The sequence below is a fragment of the Phycomyces blakesleeanus genome (genome assembly GCF_001638985.1).
Source record: "Phycomyces blakesleeanus NRRL 1555(-) unplaced genomic scaffold PHYBLscaffold_44, whole genome shotgun sequence".
Lineage (NCBI taxonomy): Eukaryota > Fungi > Mucoromycota > Mucoromycetes > Mucorales > Phycomycetaceae > Phycomyces > Phycomyces blakesleeanus.
In genome coordinates, this window is record NW_017265173.1 from 93,679 (window position 1) to 119,035 (window position 25,357).

General features: G+C 36.3%; 5 protein-coding genes and 1 non-coding gene across 6 annotated transcripts; 2 read left to right on the forward strand and 4 right to left on the reverse strand.

The window, feature by feature from the left end:
• Positions 1-441: 441 nt before the first annotated feature.
• On the forward strand, positions 442-1,387 carry PHYBLDRAFT_74082 (hypothetical protein; the record flags this gene model as incomplete). The annotated part of the gene is made up of 5 exons (XM_018442976.1): positions 442-589; positions 645-722; positions 782-955; positions 1,043-1,276; positions 1,305-1,387. 5 exons carry the CDS (start codon positions 442-444, stop codon positions 1,385-1,387), a joined length of 717 nt encoding a protein of 238 aa, XP_018283519.1.
• A 2,254-nt stretch (positions 1,388-3,641) lies between these two features.
• PHYBLDRAFT_153380 (hypothetical protein) lies at positions 3,642-4,846 on the reverse strand (the record flags this gene model as incomplete). Its single annotated transcript, XM_018433131.1, has 5 exons — positions 3,642-3,794; positions 3,858-4,022; positions 4,089-4,394; positions 4,463-4,566; positions 4,618-4,846. The coding sequence occupies 5 exons, from the start codon at positions 4,844-4,846 to the stop codon at positions 3,642-3,644; spliced, it is 957 nt and encodes a 318-aa protein (XP_018283520.1).
• Positions 4,847-8,716: 3,870 nt separating this feature from the next.
• Positions 8,717-9,826, forward strand: PHYBLDRAFT_176076 (hypothetical protein; the record flags this gene model as incomplete). Its single annotated transcript, XM_018437645.1, has 5 exons — positions 8,717-8,999; positions 9,054-9,117; positions 9,157-9,340; positions 9,412-9,597; positions 9,665-9,826. 5 exons carry the CDS (start codon positions 8,717-8,719, stop codon positions 9,824-9,826), a joined length of 879 nt encoding a protein of 292 aa, XP_018283521.1.
• Positions 9,827-9,966: 140 nt separating this feature from the next.
• PHYBLDRAFT_176077 (C2H2-type zinc finger transcription factor) lies at positions 9,967-13,622 on the reverse strand (the record flags this gene model as incomplete). The annotated part of the gene is made up of 8 exons (XM_018437646.1): positions 9,967-10,295; positions 10,446-11,370; positions 12,067-12,476; positions 12,558-12,737; positions 12,848-12,886; positions 12,963-13,062; positions 13,191-13,204; positions 13,505-13,622. 8 exons carry the CDS (start codon positions 13,620-13,622, stop codon positions 9,967-9,969), a joined length of 2,115 nt encoding a protein of 704 aa, XP_018283522.1.
• A 510-nt stretch (positions 13,623-14,132) lies between these two features.
• PHYBLDRAFT_176078 (C2H2-type zinc finger transcription factor) lies at positions 14,133-17,321 on the reverse strand (the record flags this gene model as incomplete). Its single annotated transcript, XM_018437647.1, has 9 exons — positions 14,133-14,484; positions 14,551-15,056; positions 15,135-15,171; positions 15,246-15,730; positions 15,792-15,864; positions 16,222-16,574; positions 16,620-16,702; positions 16,778-17,015; positions 17,103-17,321. 9 exons carry the CDS (start codon positions 17,319-17,321, stop codon positions 14,133-14,135), a joined length of 2,346 nt encoding a protein of 781 aa, XP_018283523.1.
• A 3,995-nt stretch (positions 17,322-21,316) lies between these two features.
• On the reverse strand, positions 21,317-21,389 carry PHYBLDRAFT_t300. The gene has a single exon. It is a non-coding gene; the product is annotated as a tRNA-Ala (tRNA).
• Between the last annotated feature and the right edge of the window lie 3,968 nt (positions 21,390-25,357).

Sequence of the window (25,357 nt, forward strand, 5' to 3'; positions counted from 1 at the left end):
TATATTTTTTACTTTGATTTTGTTGTACTTAATTTTTGTGATACAAGTTCTAGTGGCTTGTTATTATGTCAGAGTTGACATCGGTGACCAAAATCGGAAGTTACAAGCAACCAGTAACGGTTGACTTTTAGGGTAAAAGATCTTGACTTTGCTGATTAGTGTTTTATCTATGTTTTAGATGTTGGAGACGAGGAATATACACTGCAAAAACACCTTAAAATAATTGAATTCCACTTACCTGGAATTATCGATAATAGTAGCCAAAAAATTACAACCCAGGTCATTTCCTGTGTTTAGCAGCGAGAATATATTTAAAGACATATCATTGGCCTAATATATATCAGAGTCCCTGAGAGAATTTTTTCAAAATAATAAAGACAATTATAATAAGCAACAGCTGTTACACACTTCCTTTGTTATTAAAAAAAATTAAGTGAAAAAATGTTTTCCATTGCCAATCCCAATGAAGTTCATTGCAAATGCACAAGATGCAATCGCAATCCTCTTGGATACACCATGACAGATAAAAGAACTGCCAAGCGTCATGCCCAGAATGATAATGACAGGAATATGGATAAAACCATTAATGGTAAATTAAGTTATCAATTTTTCATTTATTTATAGGATGTATTCTAATCCATTAGAACAAATAGTTTTGACAGCCGAAGTAAACACTGGTGAAGCTGATATGGACGTAGATCAAATTGAAGAACATATTGAATGTAATAGTATTTTATTTTTTATACCCAATGCGCACTCTATTTAAACTCGGTACCAATAGATGATAATTACTCCAATGGTGCACCCTCACCAGAGCAGTATGTCAATACCCACTTACCTCTTTTGGTGGAAGAATCTCTTTTTGAAACAGAGGAGTATACCTCAGAGTATGAGTCTGAATATGAGTCGTTGGATGAATTTGAGCAAGAAGAACAGAACAGAGAGCAAGAACAGGGTAAATATTAAAAATAAACTATGATTGAAGAAAAAAGGTTTGACTTAAAGAAACAAAAAATTAATATTATTTTATGATAACTTACAGAGTCTACAGAAAACCTTCCAGAGAATATTTGGCATCGAGTAATTGCGGTTTTCACTGTGATATTTATTTCTAGCTTCATTGTGGATGAAGGCGCAGTAATTTTGATTACATTCATAAATACAATCCTCGAACATTATGGAGAGGATTTCCGACTTCCCACAAGCATTCCGGGTTTGAGGAAAATGACAGGATACAATGACTTGACAAACGGCGTATCAAAATATGTAGCATGCAGTAATTGTCACACATTGTACGATTACAGCAACAACACACATACATCCTGCAATTTCAAAAGAGTTGGTAGTAAGACGCATTGTAAGAATGATCTCTACAAGTCTAGTATGAAGAACGCCATGATTCCAAAGTGCACATTTGTTTATAACTCGTTGACAACTACCTTGAAAAAAATGTTTACACGTCCTTCTTTTGAGAGTATGATCAACAGATGGAATCATGAACCAAAAGTCGACGGTACTTTATTCGATGTATATGATGGAAAGATGTGGAACGAATTAGTGGATGAGGATGGTGTCCAGTTTGTTTCGAAGGAACGATCATTACTATTGACACTGAACATTGATTGGTTTCAACCATTTGATGGAGTAACATATTCTTGTGGTGCGATATACCTGACAATTAACAATCTGCCGAGAGAAGAGCGGAACAAGGCAGAAAATGTCATTCTTGTTGGATTGATGCCTGGACCTAAAGAAGCAAGCACCGACGAAATCAATAACTATTTGCGTCCTCTTGTTGATGAACTTATGCTATTGTATAAAGGTATCACAATTGATACATATAACTGCTCAGGTGCTCTGGTGCGTGCTGCTCTGTTGATGGTTGCATGCGACATCCCTGCTGCAAGAAAGACGTGTGGGTTTACATCTCACAACAGCACATGTGCATGCTACAAATGCAATCGTCAGTTTGCTCGTGTTGATGGGACCACTGCTGTAAACTATTTTGGGCTTAAGTTTTCGGAATGGGTAGGCCGCACAAAAGAAGAAAATCGCAGACATGCAAACCTGTGGAAGAATGCAAAGACATTGACAGAGAGAAAGCGATTGGAGATTGAGAATGGTGTTCGTTGGTCTGAGCTTCATCGACTTGTGTACTTTGAGCCAGTGCGTGCAACCATTATCGATCCCATGCACAACCTTTTTCTCGGGACTGCAAAACGAATGATGGATATTTGGATTGCAAACAATTTGCTTGATGACAAAGATTTTGTAGAGATGCAGGAAGAGGCTAATAGAATGGTACTCCCTGTAGGGTATACGACTCTGAAGATAAAGATTGGAAAGAAATTTCCGTTTATGAAGGCAGATGAGTGGAAATCATGGTGCCTGATATACTCTCCTGTTCTGCTTAAGACACGCCTGCGAGATGATCTGCTTGGCAATTGGATCCATTTTGTCGATGCATGCAGAGAATTGACGAAGCCAAGTATCACCAAAAATGAGATCAAAAAAGCTCACGAAAGTTTGGAGGAGTTCTGTGTTGGTTGTGAAGACTTTTATAAACCAGATGTATTCACGCAAAACATGCATCTCCATCTCCATCTAAAAGAAACGATTGAGGACTTTGGGCCAATTTACGGATTTTGGCTATTTAGCTTTGAGCGCTATAATGGTGTATTGAAAGGGTTTGAGACAAACCAGAAGAGAGGGTTCGAGAATACCTACATGAAAAGGTTTCTTGAGAGTTCTTACAATGGTGACTTTTGTCAAGCGCATCTCAGAAATGTTACCAGCCCTTTACTCCTCTCTCTCTTTCTCAAGCTGTCTGGTCGTAAAATCTATAATCCTGCACTTTCGCCACATCCTTTGATACCGTCATTCTTTCACTTGCCAACGTTCCTACAATCTGCTGAAAAGCCTTCAAAGCAAACATTTGGCAACGAACCTCTACCTCTTTCCGCTCTACCATTGTGTTTGAAGCCACCAACAACAATGAGAAAATCTGAGTATGATTGTCTGCTCGATTTCTATAAAATTGAGTATGACGATGATTGTCTTTGCAGTGCCAAGACAACAATCAGGAATTGTTGGTTTGTGAATGACCGAATCCAGAAGATTTCGTCCATCAATCTTCTTGGACAAGTTTACACAGGTGGAGAAGGCTTGGTCGTGAGAGGATCGCATATACAAGCGAAATTTATTGAAAAAAGTGGAGACTCTGAGGAAAGATATGCTGGTCGTATTAAGTACTTGTTCTTGCACGATTTTACACCAAACCTCACGCACACCAACCTTTCCCCTTGTCACAACCCCCAACACGTATTTGCCTTCGTTGAGTGGTACAAAATTCCTCGCCATCAACCTAGAATCAAGCAGGGCATCGAGTTGTATGAGCCAGAATTTCTGAAGTATGACTACGACAACATTCTGCCTGTCCACCGCATCTTGTCGCCAATTGCAATTGGAAGTCATGTGTCTGGTAGTGGTGCGGCAAAAGTCGTTGTTATTCCTCTGCCAAGAAAGCTGTACGCTTAATAAAATACTCTATCTTTTTTTTAAACTAATAATAATATAAAACATAGTTCATAGACATAAAAAGAGATGTGATAAAGAGTGCAACTAAAAAGACAGAAATTTTATTATACGCGTTTTGACCACGTAGGCATTTTTGTGACCAAGCCACGAGGAATTGTCTTGTGTACTAACACATGACTCTGCGACTTCAACTGCGTTGCTCTTTTTCCCAAGTCATCTCTGGCGAGCTCATCAAGAAAGTCAAACACGGTATTCAACTATAAATGTATATATACATCAGGAATCAAACAACAGAAAAACCATTTTATATAAAACATTACCTCATCACTACGCCAATCAGGACGAGATGCAACAACAGAAGTATCGGTTTCTGTCTCATCACCAGACATTGCATCTCTGTAAAAAACGCCATTATAATCCCGATTAAACTTTTCAGTGACAGCATCCTTATGCTTTGTGTACGTTCTTTTTCTCCTTTTATTAAGCTACGATATATATAATATTTTAAGTATACTTGTCAAAATTGAATTATTATAAATAGAAATGCTTACAGCAGTCTTTCTATTTCCTCTTCTGTTTGAGGTAGTGTTTGTCTGTCTGTCTTCTTCAGTAAGCTTACTAGCAGCCAAGCGATTGTAATAGCTGTTTACAATTATACCACATAGCTCTTTTGGTGGTACCATGGCTGCTACAGGTTGACGACGAATGTAAAGCATCAAATCACTTGCAAGATTCTTGTTAAACTCGTCAGAAAAACCAACATTGACATCCCAAGTTGGTTTATCATCATTCTCTCTGATCAACTCCAAATCATCTGTCTTAAGATTAATATCTCTTAACCGCCCCCGAATAATACTCTATTAAAGATATATTGATGTTAGATTTAAAGGGAGATTGTTTTTATAATTTTAGTATTTGAGCTTACTGAGATCTTTGGGTGTCTTGAGCTGCTTATGATGTCCTGAGGATCCATATCAGAATCCAGAACGGCTTGCATGCCAGTCAATTGAGCACCCACCTGGCATTGTACTGTTCAAATAGTCAGTCTATTGGAAAACAATATAGTTTGTGTTTAATTACCTTTCAATTCACTAACATCGGAACTAACGGCTGTCATTTTGTCATTGAGTGTAGCGAGAAGACTGACTACATCATTAAACTCTGACACTGGAATTGACATATTTTCTGGTCTAGGAGCAATCATTGGATTTGACGATTCTATACGCCCAGTGTTGACTGCGTTGATCAATGGCCTAGATGTTGATCCATTGGTACGTGCGTTCTGGTTGATGTTAGTTCTTGGAGCCATTATCTGTATTTTTATATAATAAAATAATAAGTTTCTGGTATATATTGCCTGATATTTCTATTTTAATAAATTTTTAAGAGAGTACTTTACACGTAAAGAATTGTAGAGTAATTGAGTGATTAAACAATTATGTTAATGATTAAGTGAGCAAGTTGAGCAAGTGTATGAGTGTGTAAATACTTCTTTATTTAAATGATCGAGGAGATCGAAATATATTATTTTGAAAAAAATTGAGCTAGAAAACAACTTCTTTAGGTATATAGTAAGTAACAATTGTTTTATGAAACATATAAAGCTATAATTAGTAGACAATTTTTTTTTCAAAGTAAGAGAAACAGTCTAATAACTTTTTCAGGGTCTACGGCTTTTTCAAACACTGTTTTTTATTTTCCCACCTTTTTCTGTTTTTCTCTACTCTTTAATAATATTAATAAAAATAACACTCTTTTAATCCTACTATGTTTCACTTTAGGCACCCTTAATATATACATATGATGCAGGTGTCTTTCATTATACAAGAGGTACTTTACTATTAAATATATCATTATTTTACTAACTATAAATTACTTTAAATAGCCATTACATATATTTCTCTGATATAACCGGTGCAGACAAAAAAAAACACAAAAACATATTGGTGGCATGTACGTATATATCTATATCAACATCTTCTTCCCAGTATTAAAAACAATATCTAACATCTACTTTAAATATAGCTCACCCTTGATTTACATATGGTCAGTAAAAACAAATCATTTAAAGAATATAAGGGTACGTGTTATTCATTTTATTATTGTGTTGTTTTTATTTTGTTTTGTTTTTTTATATCAGCATTCTCACTCTCCTTTTTTATAGTTGAAATGGTTCTTCACATTCTTATATGACCGGTACTCAAGGACAAGACATGTTCCTTTAGTAAATATGTATATATATGTTTTATATTCCTTTCTTTGTAATATATACTTGAATGACGCATTGGCTCGTAGCTTTTGATAATATAAATCTGTGTTTTATTCCATTATTAACAAATTATTCTAACAGTATGTAAGTATCTTTCTACTCCCTTTAATCAAATAGCTTCAGTAAGCATATATACTCACTACCCGAGTTTATTAATTCAAAAAATTCTGAAACAAAATTTATAAGAAGTACAATATAACAGATTAGTGTATTTAATAGTAATACTATATAGAATTCTTATTATTGCCAAAAAAAAAGGCTTTTTTTATCCAAAATAAAAACAAATAAAAAACCATTTTTCAAAACAAAACAATATCCAATTGAGTAACTCGTGCTTAGCATTTGCACCTATGAGAATTTTTTCTTCGATTCATTTAGCCAATAAACATTAAAGAAGTGCCCTGTTATTACGCCTGTTATTACAAAAACAAGGCCTACATCAAATTACAGGTGTAATCAGTGGTAGATAATACATTGTTCTGCATTTGGAATAGTCTATATAATTGATCCCCGAGAACAGTTGATACACAGACATTATACCTAAACTCCCGGTTTTTATTTTTGGAATAAGATAATATTCAATTATTTTTGACACTTTATTCAATAACTTGTCAACTATGATTTCCTTAATATTTACGAGTAATTCATTTTTATGTGACAAAATATCCCGATAATCAAAACCTATTATTATAATAATTCCCAATGGTTTTTGCAGTGATACTTGTAAAGATATTACTGGATAACCACCATCTAAGACATATTACCGTAGCTATTCTTTTAGCCAGAAAACAACAATTGTTTTGTATAAATAGTCAAGAATTACATTTAATGAAAATCATCTTTATTCTTATCTAAAAACTATTCTTAAAAACTTAACAATCCCCAGTGGTATTGATTCTGTGACTTAGTTACAAGTGCCAGAAAAGAAATACTAGATTGCAACATGACAATTGGTAGCTGAATGAACAGTTCCCACTGAGAAATTAGATTTCTACACATATGCAATAGTATGGGGAATTCTGAGTGACAGAATAATTAAATTCTGGAATTTTGCATTTATAGATTCCATTCGCAACACTGGAAAAATGACCTGACATACGTATGTGTAAAGGCGTAGTTACTCAGGTGTCAAGACAGGGTTTAACATTGAGTCCAGATACATATCACCATGTAACAAGTTTGGCTTAGCACCATGTGCCATGACCAGCTATACACATGTGTGGGGTCAAACAAAAATGATGGGGATATAGTTCTTTAGCACTTTCGGTGTGTTGATCTGACTTGGGATATTGAAAAGATTTTTTTGAAACCAAGGTTTTATTTTTATATGTTTTATATGCAGCTTTAAAGGTGGATAATATATTTATTTTCGATCTTGACACAGTAGTATAGTTCAACATTACACCTCTTTGTTATCTTTTATATCCAATTAAATTCAATACTTGAGCAATTCTTTAGATTCTGAACCATAGTATAGTTTAATCGTTTTTATTTTATTTTCAGAAATTGTTTTATTGGTAAAAGTTTATAATAGTATTTATTTGGAAAGAACAGAATGTTTCTAGAACTATAACAATCTTATAGTATTGATTTATTAGATATCCGTTATTGCTTCTACTGGTCTGCTTGATACTGTTTGAATAGAATAATTATCTACAGAAAAGAAATATCTGAAAATATAAAAAGAAAGCAGACTGTTTGTTGAAATACAACAGTTTTTAAGAAGCATAGAAAAATTATTAGCTATGTGTGCTGGGTACTACATTTAATGTAGTATGCTTTTATATTTTGTGTACACTTTTATACTTACATTGTAAATATTGGAAAAGAGCGAGCAAAAAATAGATGCCAATATTGATAATCCATGGCGTTTCTTATGATATCTTTCACTATAAAAACAACGAAAAACATTAATTTTTGTGAATCGAATAAAATAATAAATAATTTACATACCAGTAGCAAGAATATATATTAACAGAGATAGATTGTCTTTGTAAACACTTGATAGAACTCTAGTGAAAAATAATAATATTTTATGTTAACATATTATAATATTAATATAACTAAAATAAAAAATAAAGTAGTGATCCTTACCATGTAATGTCATTTCCAGCTGTATAATGTAAGGGAAATCAAAGACGGGATCAACAGTATTCATCTATAATAAGACTTCATTTTAGTAAGATACATATCAAAATAATATATATATATATATACTACCTTGATGTTTTTAACCAAATTCATTTGTAGCAGTTATTCTTAATGATCAAGTCTGTAATAAAAAAAACAAGTCAGAAGGATTTTTATAGATGTTAATTTCGCAAAATATAATATTGACCTTTGTTAATCTGGATAGCGATTGGGAAATGAATGCATTTAAATGAGAGCAAACAAGTATCTATTATGATAATAAAAGAATGTATTAATTTTTATTGTTTATAAAAAAGTATTTAATAAAGAAGTATGTTACCAAAAAAAAGCCACTAATATAATAATGACAAACGTTGGAAAAGAGGAAAGGAGCAGAAAAGAAGAAAGAAAAAGACGTAAATTTTTTTTCCGCATTTGAAACAAAATACCGAAAAGCTTATCCAATAAACGATAGCAAAAAAAAACTGAAAAGAGGTGATCAATTGAGGCCAAAAAATGTATCAAGGCCGATTTACATCTCAGTGTTTCAAGAAGTTGTCTTTGAAGTGTTCCTGAAGCATCACTACCACCTATAAATACTTAATATTTCTACTTGCAATTCAATGTCACTCACTCTTGATTATATCATCTCAACAAATCTACGTTGCGAATTTATTGTAATTTACATAACAAAATAGATGGATTGTATCTTACAAAAGAGAATAAAAAAGAAAAAGAACTAATATTAACAATTGAAAATATTATAATGTATTACAAATAATGCCTACCCCCAACCGCAGACTCGCTCCTTCTCTTGCTAGCACTGATGTCCAGTTGCTACAAGCTTTGAATGCGATGAAAGAAGAGATGACGGCCATGAAGGATAAGATCACATTGATGGATACAAGAATTGGTGTAGTGATCACTGGTAACGCAACCGCCATTAATGGCATTGATGTCTTGTCTGCCCTCCCAGTATCTGCGCATGTGCCCACTAGTGTTGCATCCACTTCTGCTGCCCTTCCTATCACCGAATCAAGTGATACTAACACTGTATTTGTAAGTATAAAGATACAAAAGACACTTGCCAATCTTGTTGCTAATTAAAATATAATAGGGATACATTCATGGTTATATGTGGAACCCAAAGCTAAAATCCAAGCAAACGCCATAAAACCAAAGTGAGCAGTTGATGTTCATTTTGATCACTCTCCAAATAGAGAGTTAGTCAAACAACTCTTGTATTACTTGGAAAAGAAGTTTGCTGGCACTGATCTGAGGACACGCGACCTTCGTAAGTGTATGTATACAAACTTCTGTAGTAGACGTTGCCAGCAAAGGGAACTTCCGGAAACAAGACGAGCCTTGAATACTAATTCAAGAAGATCTGGCCGTGAAACTGATGTAAACTATATTTTCAATTTATGCTAAATAATAACAATTAGAATATTAATTGTATTGTCTTTTTCCTTTAGAACTACACTCGCCATCACCTTGCTTATGATGCTTACAAGGCTGACATTGATCTCAAGATGGGTCAAAACTGCTCTGGACTGATCCAAAAGTCGGTCATGTCTGAAGGCAAATCAGATGATGATATGTCCCCCCCTCAGCCAAGAAATGAGATTCGTGTTGCTCGCCCAAGTTGGAGAAGTGACAAGGTAAAACCTAACAGTTTTCTTTTTTGAATGATGCCAGGCTGAATGTTAATATATGTTTATTACTTAGCTTAACAAATTCATTACGGAGGTTGACTCGTTTGTTGTTAAGCAATTGGGTGCAAATTCCCGCCAACTGCTTAAGAGAGTTTATGGTAGAACAGTGGAATCAACAGTCCCAATTGATTTAGATCCTGCTCTACCTCAATGGGCTCTTAAATATGGGTCATAAATAAAACTCATTTTTTGTCGTTTTTTTTTTCTTTTACTCTCAAAATTTCTTAACACATATGTATTGTTCGCAACATATATAATAAGACTACATTAGCTTATGTATTGAAATTTTTTATTAAAAAAGAAATGTATTAAATATTAATTGTATTGTTTGTGTGGTAAAGCGTTGACAAGTATTTTCTTATTATTTGTGCTGGTTTTATAATCACATGTTGCAACAACTGATGATATTCGATGTACTGGCAAGATGCATTCAAAATTACACGCAATAAAATCTGCACTGCAGATGTCAACACTTTCCAACTCTCTTGAATGGTCATGCTCAATCTGGAACCATTTAACAAACGCAAACACGTGTTTATCTTGATAAACGACACGTGTTTGGAGCTCTGTGTTGTCTACTGGTGGAGTGAAAGAGTGCAAGAACAGATACTGAATTTGGCCAGTGTATGCCAACCAATTATTGCCTTGACTTCCAAGGAACAGAGATTAAACAAATGAGCCGCGACCAGAAGCATATTTGCAGCCTTTGTAAACCTGACCAAGCAAATTGATTGATTTCAACTTTATGATTTGGTTGTCGACAAAGGAGAATGGAAAGGAGGGATGCTGGTAACCTTCAAGATTTGGCATGCAGTATGCGACTTTATAGTAATCAAGCAAATGAGGATAGTCGACATCACTCATTGCTGATGGGGGTTCGATATGGAGAGGAAATGCGGATGGAGGAAGAGGTTCATTGCCAAGGACTGGAAGAGAAGGGTTTGAGTATGCTTGGATGAAGGCTGATAGTCTGAACGGGCGCTGGGGAAAAGTTATTGTATTTTTTGAAGTGGAGGGTTGAGCTGTGACAGTAAGCTTGGCAAGAAGAGGAAGAAACGGTACTTGGCTTGGGCATGTGAGAGCAGCATGAACGAAATCACCTTTGAATGTATCTTGGACGAAACTATTCATGTATGTAACCTCAAAGGAATCTTTTCTGTTCGTATTCACGTTCTTTAGCAGACCATTATATCGCTCAAACCCAAAGAGCCAATATCCATATACTGGTCCAAAATCACGGATGGTCTCGCGAAGATGGAGATGTAAATGCATGTTACAGGTGAGAATAGTTGGAGTGTAAATACGCTGGCACTCAGTACAGAATTCTTGAAGAAATTTATGGCCATTGTCAATGTCAGAGAACGTGATACTTGGCTTTACTAATTGGCGGCAGGCATCAACAAAACTGATCCAATTTCTGAACATTTCAATTGGCAGGACGGCCTTCAACAAGATAGGTGAATACACTAGCACCCAGGACTTCCATTCATCAGCTTTCATGTATGGAAAGCCCTTTCCAATCTTCGATTTCAACACCACGTAATCCATTGGCACCACCATTGTCTCTGCCATTGTTTGCATCGTAGCTAGCTTTCTATTGTCTATCAGTCCTTCTTTTATCCACCGCTCCATCATTCTCTTTGGTGTCCCCAGGAATAAATTATGCATGGGATCGATGATCATTCCACGTACTAGATCAAAGTATCCAAGGCGATACAGCTGCAACCATTGAACACCATTTTCGATTTCCAACTGATGCCTTTCTGAGGGCGTACTGGCACTCTTCAACTCCTCAGCATGCAACCTGTTTTCCAGACTGCTACGGATTTTCCACGTCGAATAGTCGAACCCACTGAAGTCGACCTGATTGGTGCTTGGTAACATGGTAAACTGCCTCACACATCTGGGGCATGCACAAGTACTGTTGTGGGCGGTGAATCCACTGGTCTTCCTGGTGGCGGGGATGTCACAGGCAACCATATGTAACGCGGCACGTACATTAACACTGGCTGGGCACTCAAAGGTCGGGATGGTTATCCCCGTAAACAACTGCAGCAATTCATCGACTATTGGCTTTAAATAGTGGTTGATCTCTTTGGTCTTTGGCTCCTTAGGACCAGGCATCAAACCAACAAGGATGACATTTTCAGGCTTAAATCTTTCCTCACGAGGCAAGTTATTTATTGCAAGGTAGATAGCTCCAGTTGAATATGTAACGTCATCAAATGGCTGGAACCAGTCGATGTTCATTGTTAGCATCAATGAACGAGGTTCATCCACAAACGATACGCCACTTTGGTCCTTTAGCTCCTTCCACATAGCACCATCATAGACGTCGCATAGTGTATCTATGACCTTAAGCTCTTTGTTCCATTGTCTGATTTTTTGCTTGAACCCAGAACGAAGAAAGAAAACTTGTAATGATCTCTGGATAGAGTTGTAGACATATGATTGCTTGGCTACCATGGCACCAGAAGATGAAACCTTCATCAATTCACAATTGCATGCTGATTGAGAACCATGCTTTTTGAAGTCGCAATGAGTAGGGAGAGGCACATCTTGTTTGTAAACCTTGTGGCAGTCTTCACATACAACAGACTTCTTGATACCATTGGCGTAATTGGAAAAACCAGTCATTCTTTGCAGGCCAATAAGACTTGTTGGTAATTGGAAATCTTTGCCGTAGATCTTGAGTAACTGATTGATAAATTCAATCAATATGGCGGCACCTTTGTTAACAACATAACGCGAGATAAAAAGAACGGCAAAGGTAGCAATGAACCAATGGACAGGGTTTTCAGGCATGTTAGGAGCATCAAATGGGTCTATTTAAAATTAACAAATATAAATTAGAACAAATTTTCTTTAGGTCTGTTTTTAAGAAAACAAAATCATTTATGACTGACCTTCATTAACAAACTCTTCAACGTCTGTCTCGACACCTTCTTCTTCACCACTGCCAGAGTCAGAGTTCATGTCTCTTTCAATGTCAGAGTCATTGCCATTGACCTCGCTGATCTCATTGTCTACCGAGACATTGTCAGCCATCGTGGCAGCATTCAAATCAGGTGAGTTGGCCTGATCGTCTATTTTTTCGATGGATTCAGATTGACAGGTCGGGATATATACAAATATAGATTAGTTTAGCTTATTGTCTCTACTGGTTTTTAAATTTTTTTTTCTTTTCTTTTCTTACATTGGGTATCAACGTCCATCATTTGTTCTTCTTGCACAGCTGTGTTTCATTAAAATTAAAAAAATAAAGAAGTTATTACTCAGTAATCGAAAAATAAACCCTGAATATAACATACTATTTGCCAATCTTTCAGCCATATCCAGTCTCTCGATTCTCTCAAGCTCATCTTTTCTAATATGGTGCTCAGCGGTTCTGCTTGTCACCAATGAGTATCCCTATGAATTTCTGCTACATTGAGCACAACGGCAGACAACATTACAGTGGTGGGGGATAGAAGACATTTTATGTGTTTTGTTTGATGTGATTTATTGAAAATAAAAAGAGGAACAAGCGTAAAATATACTTTATTCGCACCGACTTTATAGTAAAAAAAAAGCATTATATTTTATGGTTGTTTAATTAAATTCTTCTAACAAGTTCTTTTCTATATTATTAAACATAGAAAGAGACATGACAATTATGATATTATCAATTCATAGTCTTTATTCAAATGTTTTCAAGAATGCCTGTTGTGTGTAAAAGACATATATTTTTCTACTATGAGTTTATAAATAGATTATTGCGAGAGTAAATCCAGAAAATAGTAGGAATAAAAAAAAAGGGGTGGTAGAATGAGAATTATGATAGGTCTCTGTATGTGAATTTAGCCTTCCGTACCAGACACTACGGCAGAATGAATGGCAGTTGGGCCAAAAGTAGGCCCATAACCGCCATTTTTTTGGTCGAAACCCAATAAAATCTCCGCCATTTGTTGTAAGATGGTAATGTCATTCATAGCAATTTAAAAAAGTATCATGAAAACACTTTTTTGTTGCTGTACAATATTTTCAATACTGTAAAAAATGTTTGTAAGTTGTAATGACCACTTTGAGTATTGAAATATATGTTTTATTGAATATCAAAGATGTCAACAATTATTAAGATTAATAATTTTTGGAATGTGTGAACGAAATGGTAACATAACTGCCATTTTTTATTTTTTAAACTACGTTTTTTTTTTAGATATTCTTTTTATCTTGATGAATTGACAATTTGATTTTATTTAAATCGCGTAATGGCATATAGAGCATATAGGAAATGAAGAGAAAAGCATAAGGTGTATAGAGAATAGAAAAAAAACTGGAATATATAAAGAAGAAAAGAAAGACGGGGCATATAGAGATTAAAAAAAACATAAGAAATAGAGAAAATTAAAAAAAGAATATAAGATACAAGAATGATATAAAAAATATAAAAGATATAAGGATATAGAGCATATAGAAAAATAAGATAAAAATAAAAAGAATTACAGAATGGAAAGATTGCCTTTAGTAATGCGCATGTTATTGTTAAAGATATAATAGGGCACGATTACATAAAACTGGTTTCCATTTGGTGGGTATTGGACCAGACCAACTTGATGACAAATGTCATTTACACTTATAACTGCATAAGTCGGTTGCGTTTGGTGGCCTAGTGTATGGGTGCTTTGTGACTGTTGTTTGACAATAGGTACTGATGAGTCATGGCCATCTGCGTCATGTTCCTTCATGACCTCCACAAAAGCAAGAAAGTGTGGGAAGCCATAGAAATCTACATGCTGAAAGTAGAACTGTACTGTACTGATGAGCCAGCTGTGAACAATTACATTACGGTTGCTAAAATAAATAAATAAATAGAATGTAAGCAACTTTTGATTGTATATCAAAAAATATTATACTTACTTTCTATAGGGGCAAGTAAACATCACGTAATGGTTGCCACGACTGGTCTCGTTTTTCTTTCTTCGGTACATGCATGAGGAATATACAGTCAAGTCCATCCACAGACGTGCAGCTACAACAACAACAGAGTCACCAAACTTGTGGCCAGTCAAGCCTGTTGTTCTCCAGTAGTATTTCAATAAAGCTTCCTTCACACTAGGGCCGCCTACACCTTCCACCAAATCATCGTTCAAATTAACAAACTGATGAAACAGCTCCCACAACTGCGCACCACTAGGATCATTAGGAAGGTCCATGTAGCTCTCTCTTCCATATAGCTTTAGCCAAATGAGGTTGATTTCATCACAGATGCTGATTGCCATGCTGGTATAATTGTGAATCGCAAATTGCTCAACGAGAAAACTGGCGTTTCGGCCACCCTTTGATTTGGACTTTATCAATTTCAAGAAGACACCAATTACTCTCTCCATTGAGCGAGTGAAGTAGCATCGCAGGGGGCCCTGCTGCTTGATGATATAGGGTATATGGACCAGGTAATGTTGCACTGGTCAGAAAACACTACAAGACAGAGTATTATTCTGGACTTGTTGGTATAAAAACGAGTGCCAGTGCTTGAAGTATCTATTATTAATATTTAAAAAATGGTAACAATCAGCTATTTGTAATGATAATATATGAGACATATAATAACTTACGACTCCATCTCATCAAGCAATTCTGATGTCAACGTCCATTGCAAGGCAAGTGCACAACCTTTCACAAGAGATAATAGAGCTGTTTTGACAGCCCTATTTGGTAAATAAGGCACGACCAAAGTGGGGACAAGATATAAGAGAAAGTCAAGCCAGTCCACAGCGTGAGTACCATCGATCTTGGCAAATATGTTGTCGAAACTGCCTTGAAATGAGGTGGGTATATATTTTTGTGAGCTGGTGATACAGTTTCCAATTGTTACAAGGTCTGCTCTTGGTATATGAAAAGGGTATTCGGTGGTATTGAGGGTATTGTCTGGATGGGTATAATAAAATTTGGTTTCCTTTGTGAGGGTGACGGTAATCAGGTCATACACAAGCTTTCCAATCCCTCTTGCAATTAAATGAAGTTCATCTAATGCAAAAAATGATGATCCAGAGAAGGTTGAGAGTTGGGTATATATGCTTGGCTGGTATATGTTCTTCGACTATTACAAGCAGTTATTTAGTATGAAAAAAAGATGGCTAATTAAACATTTGTATACTTACAGAGTTGCCTACTTTGAAGTCTTCCAAAGGTCTTAACCGGGCGGAAATGTCATCAAAGTACATGCCATTCTGTCTGTTAGTAGGGCATTTGCCTTTGGTCTCACAAAAACGGCAACCAAATAAGCTTGTATGGGAACCAATGTGGGCCATATCAGCTACAGCTGGAATATTGCCAGAAGCAAGCAGAAGATAGACCTTGGATCTGCAAAGCTCCACTCCATTGTGCTTGACAACCAAGCCATGTGCCTCAAGATCTTGCAATTCATTGATGATGGATATAAGAAAGGAGTCCAAATGAGTTGGCTTCTTGGGGCCAGGCAAGATTGCCAGTTGCAAAAGGTATTTGTTGGTATATCTAAGTATTTTATTAGTAATTTTTTTTTAAAAAAATGTAATAATAATAATAAATAGTAATAAATTAATTAATTACCTGATGGATGGGTCTAGGCTGAATATTATGCAATGGATGATGGTATATGAGTTTTTGCCTTTCTTTTGATTGACAAACCCATCGGTATAAAGCCCAATGGCAATATCATCGGGATTGGAGAACAGGCCCTGCTGTACCAACTGCTTGTAATTGTCACCATCAAAAATGTCAGTTAGCTGACCAGCTACAGATTCCCGGTTTGCTCTGTAACAGAGGAGCTCTCTTGTGGCTGGATCTGCCAACATTTGAGAAAGCATATCCCCAACTGACATAAGTTTCATACTGGCGGCTGGTGTCTGACTTTGATTGGGATCAGTCTTGTATTGCGGTTTGCCGCAGTCAACACAAGATTCCTGGTCGTCATTAATGCCATACAATCAACAACCACTAGAGCAGACATCATACTCATGGCTCTTGACACTTGACTTTGACTTGAGCAAAGCATCAACAGTTTCGCCATGACTGATCTTAGCCCCAGGTTCTAAAAAAAACGATATCACTACATGTTAGTGATCTGGAATTAAAGTACAAGGTAACAGAAAATATAATATTTTACCCATCATTATATTGTCATGGTCTCGGATGACAGTGTTTATAAATTGAACAATGTCTCTATATGCTGCTCTAGCAATTCTATGCTGTAGCATCAATTGAGACAGATGAATACTCATTAACTCGGCCTTGGTAAAAGTATTTGTACTGATTTGGCTGCTGTTGTAAATGTGAGCTTCACCCTCACTGTCCTCAAAATTACATGCGCACTTATATGAAATAGTATTATCAAGCTCCATAGACTCCATAGTATATTTTGTAATACATTATTTAGTAATTGGAAAATAAATAATACAATTACAGCTCTTTTCATTACCTGAATTGCTAACAGATTCATCTTCATTACTAGTATCATTTTCGTCATGGTACATGTCAACATCATCCAGAATAGACTGGTCAATTTCAGTCATTGTTGCTGAATCTCCTCTGTGAATTCTCTTGTGGTTTTGCAGCTTCTGGTAGTTATCAAAAAACAAGACACATTGATCACATTGGTATTGCTGTGTAGATATTCTATCTCTCTGATGGCTGGCATTGGAAGAAGACATATTGGTTGGGTTGGTACATATGTAATATATAAAATAAAGCTGCGAAGAGGATTTTGGTGCTATTCATTAAATGTAAAAGACATCTTTATATACTCTTTATTTTTTAACCAAAATGCTTGCGGCTCTTTTTCTTTTTCTCTCTCATAGTGATGATATAGCAATGATTACAGTAATGTCAATGCTAGGTGAAACACCTGTCAGTAAATAATTCCCGTGGTTGGAAAGATTCTTCTTCATTAATAATTATGATGTAAGTTAAAATACTTCTTGGTTGACAAGGGGGTACCATTAAAAGAGCACCAGTGAAACAGACACGTACTCTTTACTTTTGAGCGATTAGATATTCTTTGGGCTTTATAAAGAGGTATATATATATTTAGGATAATTAATGACCAAATAATTTATGTTTTTTTTTAAATAAATTATCAATTACTCTCTAATACCAACGGCAAAGAAAAACAGCCTTCTAATAATTAACAGTTAAAAAAAGTAGTACTGTCTAAACACATTGGTAGAAAAGACATATTTATATTATCTGTGTTGTACTAATAGTATTTTTGAGATAGTGAATATATATTTAGCTAATAGCATTATTTTCTTGTTTATGTATAAAACTTAAAGAAATAGATATAGATAATGAGGGCTATAGTCTGATACTCTTTTACTGACATCATCAAGATAAGCACTACTGATTGAAAGGGGTGTTAATTGAAAGTGCCGATGTGAGTTAAAGCACACCTTTTTCAAAAATGTACGGTTTCAGTCAAAAATGCCCCTTGGTAAATAATAGTAATGACAGTTAAAATTATTTTTACCTTTGATGACAGCATCAATCAAAACGCATTTTAGTCGCTAATGATAATAAGTATGATATGAACTTGAGTATCATAACATTTACTTTAATGTTGATAAAAAGGGGCTAATTAACTATATGATGTTCAGATGTTATATAGCTACTGTAGAGTATATTTAAAGTTATAATTTTAACTGGTACAGGGTTTTGTCATCGAGAACTTTAACCAAATTTCACGCTATATCTGCAATATGTATAGAGTTATATTATTATATCATATACTTTAAAACGTTTAATATGTAGATGGTGCAAAGTATAAACATTTATACATATAATATTGATTTAAAGTCTAATTCATTTTATCTTTATATTTCTTACAGTTTTGTTGTGTCAACACAAAAAGACTGTATCATGTTCACATGAGCTACTGCAGACAGGTGCAGACAGGTGCATACAAGTGCATAAGCATCCCTTCTTTTATATGTTTTGTTTATACATCTGTCTGTATCTTTTTCATATAAATAGCTATCAATTGCTTGTAATAAATCGTTGCCTTTCTCAAACTCAAATCGCTCTTATTCTACTTGTCTAAACTATCATCTTTTCTTTTCAACTCACTGCTTATAGCTAAAAAAAAACTTAAACATGTCCGATATTAACACAACTCTCCTCAACTCAATTCAAAAGATTGAGGTTGATCTTGCTGAAATCAAGCAAGCATTGCGCGAGCTTCAAAGGCAATTCAGCAATCAATTTGCGCCAGCAGTCAGTGCGGAAGATCTAACTACAATGCAACAAAGCATTATTGAGCAGAGTTGTAAGTCATATATATTCTGTGCTTAGATGTTTATTTACTTTATTAATATTGTCATACATTTTTTGTAGCTCTTGAGCGCATTGCCGAGTCTGTGAAAAGAGCCTAGCTCACAGAGTACCCTGATCAGCTCGGTAAGTGAGTAATCAATACTGGCGGCGAGTTCAAAGGAAAAAACGAAGCACAAAAATACAATCTGTTGCTTCAGATTCTTCACGAGCAGGACTGGAAGGCGCACTGCAAAGAAGTTCCACAAGGGCAGCCTTTGCCCCCATTAGTCCCTCTTTCAGACCATGATTTGACAGTAAAAAGACTGCATCTCAAAACATTAGGCCGTACGGTAAAGCATGATATCATTGACAAAGACTATCCTGCGGCCTCAAAAGAATGGAAGAATATCCCAGAGAAAAGCAGGGAATACTATATGATGCATTTGAAGAGGTTGGCGAAGAATGGTGGATTGCACATCCACCAATGTAAAAGAATGTGGTGTGCAAGAAGCCTTCTTCGGGAAAGCTTCAAGAGCGACAACCAGATGCACAAGAGAAGAATGGCAGAGAAGAACAAAGTAAGTTTATCAATTAACAAATCTATATATTGTAAACTTTAATTAACATCGTTTCCTTTTATTATGCTATAGACACAGCAAGACATAAGTGATTCTTCACTTTCTTCTCCTGATATGTCAGAAGCTGGTGATGTTGAGTCACCCATAATGGCAGATGTGCTGTAAGTTACCATTGTTGCTTTTTCTCATGCGCTGTTAATACAAAACTAATATAAACTTCTTACTCTTTTATGTAGGTCTCCTCTACCCACAGCAAGTGTCGAGCCTGCTTGTAAGAGAAGCCGAAGATCGTAGTTTGTCTGCTGTGATTGGCTGAGTTTGATTTTTTTAGTCTGTCTTTAGTGTATTTTTTTTCTTATCTTGTCATTTTTCTTTTCATGTTTTTTATTCCTTTTTTCTTTCATATAAAAAATTTATCGACCTCTTTCATATGATTGCTAATATTGTGATTACAAGAATTTGAAGCTAATGTACAGCATCTACAATTCCGCTATATTCAAATATAAATAGTATATAGCCTTTTTTTTGAGAAAAAAATTAATAGTAATATTTTTGTACTGATATATTATACTTGGGAGTCGTTCTATTATATGTAAGTATATTGAGTAGAATAAACACGTTGAGCTTTCTAACAAGATGCTCATTCCGGTTGTATGAATCAGATTTGAATTAGCTTCATGTTATATGACTTGAATCTTTGCTCAAGTTTTTCTTCTTCTATGATAACGACTTTCTATAGTGCTTATGTTTTATTGCTTTTCTTATATATAGATCTTAAATATTAATACATTCTTTAATATATATATATATTCTTAGAGTAAATGCTTATTTTACTGAACAAGTAAGCATATTATATAAAGGTAAGCATTATAATAATATTACATCTATTTATTTATTTTAAGTTTTTTCTCTAATATTAGTATATTTGTAGAAATTGGTAAAAAATAATAAGTGCTATCTAAGATATATTAGAATACCCAAAGTATATGAAATACAATTTGAATAGTAGTGTTTTACTGCATACGTTTTGCAGTAGCTAAACAGAACCATTTTTTATTGCGAGTGGCCAATGGAATTGTTTTTTCATTATTACTATTATTATTATCATTTTCATTTAATAAAACATGCATTGAAATAAAGATTCAATTCAATTAAACCCGATTCAATATTGTATAATAAAAAACAGACCATTCTGTTAAAGCTGCAAAGGAAAAACAAGAGGTTGTGCTAGAATTGAAAGCAATAGAACAAAAGAAAGAATGTAATAGAGGAAAGGAAGGATGCTTGATTTTTTTTGAAAAATAGTAACAATCCTGTTTTGGCTTTTTACATAATAAATAACTGCTATTTTTTACTATGTAAAAAATGGTAACAGTGCCTGTTTTGGCCTTATACAGAGTCATAACTGCCATTTTTTATTAAGTAAAAAATGGCAGTTATGTTACCAAAGTGGTAACATGTTACTATTTTCTCTGCCGTAGTAAGACTGATATTCTAAAATTCTGTTAGCCAATGAAACCAACTAAAACTACATCTTTGATCTGAACTTCAAAAAACACACTGAGTTGAAAAAAATCACTATTTCTACACATGTGTTTACCAACCTGGCCACATTGTTAATCAGAGCGGTTTTTCCAGTGTGAGTGAAGTCAAGATCTTTTACCCTAAAAGGCAACCATTACTAGTTGCTTGTAACTTCCGATTTTGGTCACCGATGTCAACTCTGACATAATAACAAGTCACTAGAACTTGTATCACAAAAATTAAGTACAACAAAATCAAACTAAAAACATAATATAATATTATCAAAAATATATATTTGGAGAAGCTGGGCGTCGATCCCAGTGCCTCTCGCATGCTAAGCGAGCGCTCTACCATTTGAGCTACATCCCCCATCTCTCTTTCACGTAAGCTACTGTTACACAAGACATAACAAAAAAATTGGTTGCATCCATACAAAAGCTTCATCAATCTGTCCTACATCTTGTTCAAAACGTTACATCCATTGTCAAAAACATTGCATCCATTACCACTGTTGCCTTATCTATCAGCAGAAAAAATTTCAGCCGATTCCGACAACTCTTCATTTTTGCGATCTCAAATGTCAACATTGCTGCCATCCTCTGTCATGCAGGGAATGTCACCCGATCTCGCCTCATTTCTGGGGAACATGCAGGCCCAATTCATGTCACTACAACAACGTACCAATGAACTTGAATCTCTTGCTGCAACTAATGCTAGATTAACTGCTCAATTAGTTAATGCGGAAAAGCTAATTGCTGATCTCAGATCTCAATTAGCATCTCAGGGCAATTGCCAAATTACAACAAATGCATCAACATCATCTGCACCAACCACACCCAAGGAGCCTGGCACTGAGGCTTCTACATGGGCTACAACTGCTGCTGCTGCTCACAACTCTGTTGTTGTTCCTACTGCTCTTTCTGTTTGCAAGACTCCAAGACCTCCTTCTGTTCGCCAGGTTGCTGCTTCTGCTAGAATGTTTGCCATTCCCACTGGTCCCAAAGGATATCAATATGTGTATATCCCACGTTCACGTCGTCTCACACATAGAGAAGTGCGCAACTCTTTGAAAACACTTGGTGTTGATACTGGCCGCATCTTGGATATCAATTTTCCTGCCAAGGATGTAGTTGGCATCCTAGTTCACAACCAGTATGCTGAGAAATTCCAGACCACTCTGACCACAGTTGCCATTGAGATCTTAGATGCGTTTGACCCTTTGGATCCCAAAAACATTGCAGATCCCAAATATAAGTCTCTTTCTGATTCAGAGCTAGAAGAAGTTGCTGCTGAACTTCATTCTGATCGTTGTATGAAGGCTCTCAAGTACCTTCGTCCTCATGTTGCTGTTCCTGTTGGTCATTTCTTTTGTGATCAAGGCTGGATCTCTAAGGAAGATATTCCTGTCCATTCTGTTTCTGGTCCTGGTGCTGGTATTCATGATTTCCAATCACCATCTCGTCGTACCTCTGTTGCAATGTCTGAATGAGTGAAATCTCATTAGGACTTTGGAATGCTAATGGTCTGCAGCCTCGTGCAATTTATGATGTTCTTCAACACTGTCACTCTCTACATATGCTTTTTATCACTGAAACATGGCTTCTTCCCCCATCTCGTCTCCCCACTTCTTGGTCCCAGATTCATCTTTATGGTTCACCTGTAGCTGGCAGCTACAGAGGTTCTATGGGTGTTTCTGTTCTTATTTCTCCATCTTGTCCTTATCCTGTCACTCAGATTCCTATGTCATCTAATTATGCTTTAGCCATCAAGATTGGTTCCCTCAGAATTGTATGCCTGTACTTACCGCCCTCTATGTCCACCCATGATGCTCTTGCAGTTCTCTCATCCATTCCTTTGACCAATGACACTATTATCTGCGGCGATTTTAATTCACGTTTGGGTTCACTTACTGGTGACTATGCTACTAACACTCGAGGTCTTGCTCTTTGTCAATGGTTAGAAGAACGTGCTCTTACTGTTGTCAATGGCCAGCTCTCACCATGCATACCTACATTCATTTCATTCCGCCAAAATGTGGAGATAAGCAGTATCATTGATCTGTTTATCACTAATATGTCCCTCACCAATGCCACTCTCAACATTCATACCGACCTCTCACTCAACTCTGACCACCGTCTGCTTTCACTTTCATTTACATATGCCATCAATCCAACATCACATGCACCACCACCATCTCGCAAAACATGGAACCTCTCACGTCTTCAAGAACCTGATGTTCTCAAACTATATGCCCACACATTTGTCACTAATTCCACCAACCTCAAATCCACTTTGCAATCGACCTTCGAACACCCTCCTTCCTCACGTCCACCAATTGATGCACTAACTGATGAATTCAACTCACTCATTTATAATTCTTTAAGTAGCTCAATTGGCAACCGTCCTCCCCGTCCTTCCCACTGGAAAAAATTCTGGAATCCAGTACTTCAAGCAGCTGCAGAGCACCGCAATTTCTGCTACAAGAAATGGCGCCGTGCATGTGGTATAGACAGAATTCATTGGTGGGATAAGCATCTCAAAGCGCAGGCAGAATTCCAACATCAAGTGCAATCATCTAAGCGCCAATCATGGCATGCTTTCTGCAAATCAATGGAACAAGACTTTTCCAAAGCAACATCAAAGATCAAGCTACTCAAACGCCGACGGCAGCCTCAGCACATGTTTCAACATAGTGATGGACCAGCAACAGCAGCAACAATTATGTGTGAGCATCTTGCATCTGTATACAGTGGCAGTATCCTCCCAGATCAGCGTCCTCCTCCTCCTCTTCACAGTACTAGTCTGCCTTTTGCCTCTGCCAACTCGCCATTTGTTTCTTCAGTGGTAGAGGGATGCATGCAATTTATGCCTAACCGCAAGGCACCAGGCCCAGATCACATCAGAGCAGAAATGTTGAAAGTAATTCGACCACAAATTGCTCCACTACTCTCACTCTTGTTCACCATCTGTTGGCAATGGTCATATGTACCTGTTATTTGGCGTCAGGCTCAAGTTTTTCCCATTTACAAAAAGGGAGATCCATCAATTGCTGCTAACTATCGACCTATTTCACTAACTTCTGTTGTGCGGAAACTGATGGAAATGTGTATTTCTCCAGTGCTTCACAAGTTTTCCCCTCCTCTGGATGTTGCTCAGGGTGGTTTCCGTCCTAGACGTGGTGCCATGGACCAAGCTCTCTGTCTGCATGACCTCATGAAAGCACACTTCCACCGCCATCACCATTATCCTGTTGTTGCATTCTTAGACATAAAGGCAGCTTATGATACAGTAGACCGACGAGTCATTTGGGATGCTCTTGCTAGACGTCACACACCACCAGCTTTACTTGGACTTCTTGTCAATATGTTTGATAATGTCTCTATATCTGTTCTTCTTGGCAACTTCTCTTCTCATTCTTTTTCTCCCACCACAGGTGTCCTTCAAGGTTCCGTTCTCAGTCCACATTTGTATTCAATCTATATCAACTCCCTGCCACCAATACTCCGCACAGTTGCATCACCACTCACCTCAACACATATTCCATCAACCTCTCCTTCCTCATTGGATGCTTACAATTCTCTTCTTGCCCCATCAGATGCAAATGACTTTCAACACATTCACTTGCCTACTGCCATTAACAGTCTTCTTTTTGCTGATGATGTTGCCATCTTTGGCTCTGCCACTGATGTTCAGAGTATGCTTGATCTTGCTGCCCAACACTCCTTCCAGCTTGGCTACCGTTGGAGTCCTTCAAAATGTGCTGTACTCTATCCTCCTTCACGATCTTTACCACGTTCTACTATCTCTCTGTATGGCGAGTTGCTTCCTGCAGTAAATGAGTTTATATACTTGGGTATACCTTTCTGTAACAAAGGCATCTTTGGACCGTCTGTTGTCACTCATCGTCGTTCTGGAGCATTGGCTGCTATGGCAACTCTTACTGCTGTTGGTGCATGTAGATCTGGTTTCAGTTTGCTCTTAAGTTCACGTCTGTTCAAAACCTTTATACGACCAAAATTCGAGTATGGTCTTGCAATCACATGTCTTTTGCAAAAAGATGTTTTACTTCTAGAGAAAATTCAAGATAAATGCTTGCGAATGATTGTTGGTGGCCATGCAACTTCATCTACTGCAGTCTTGAAACATATCTGCAACCTGCCCAGTATGGCTTTTCGCGTTGACATTCTCAAAACAAAATTTTGTCTTCAGGCACACACTCTTCCTTCTGGTTGTCTTCTCTCTCTGCTCCATTCTCATCATCTCTAAGCATCAACACTATCCACTCTTCACACAAACCCTCTTTTTGCCAGCATTCCCCCTGATCTTAATTGCTCCAG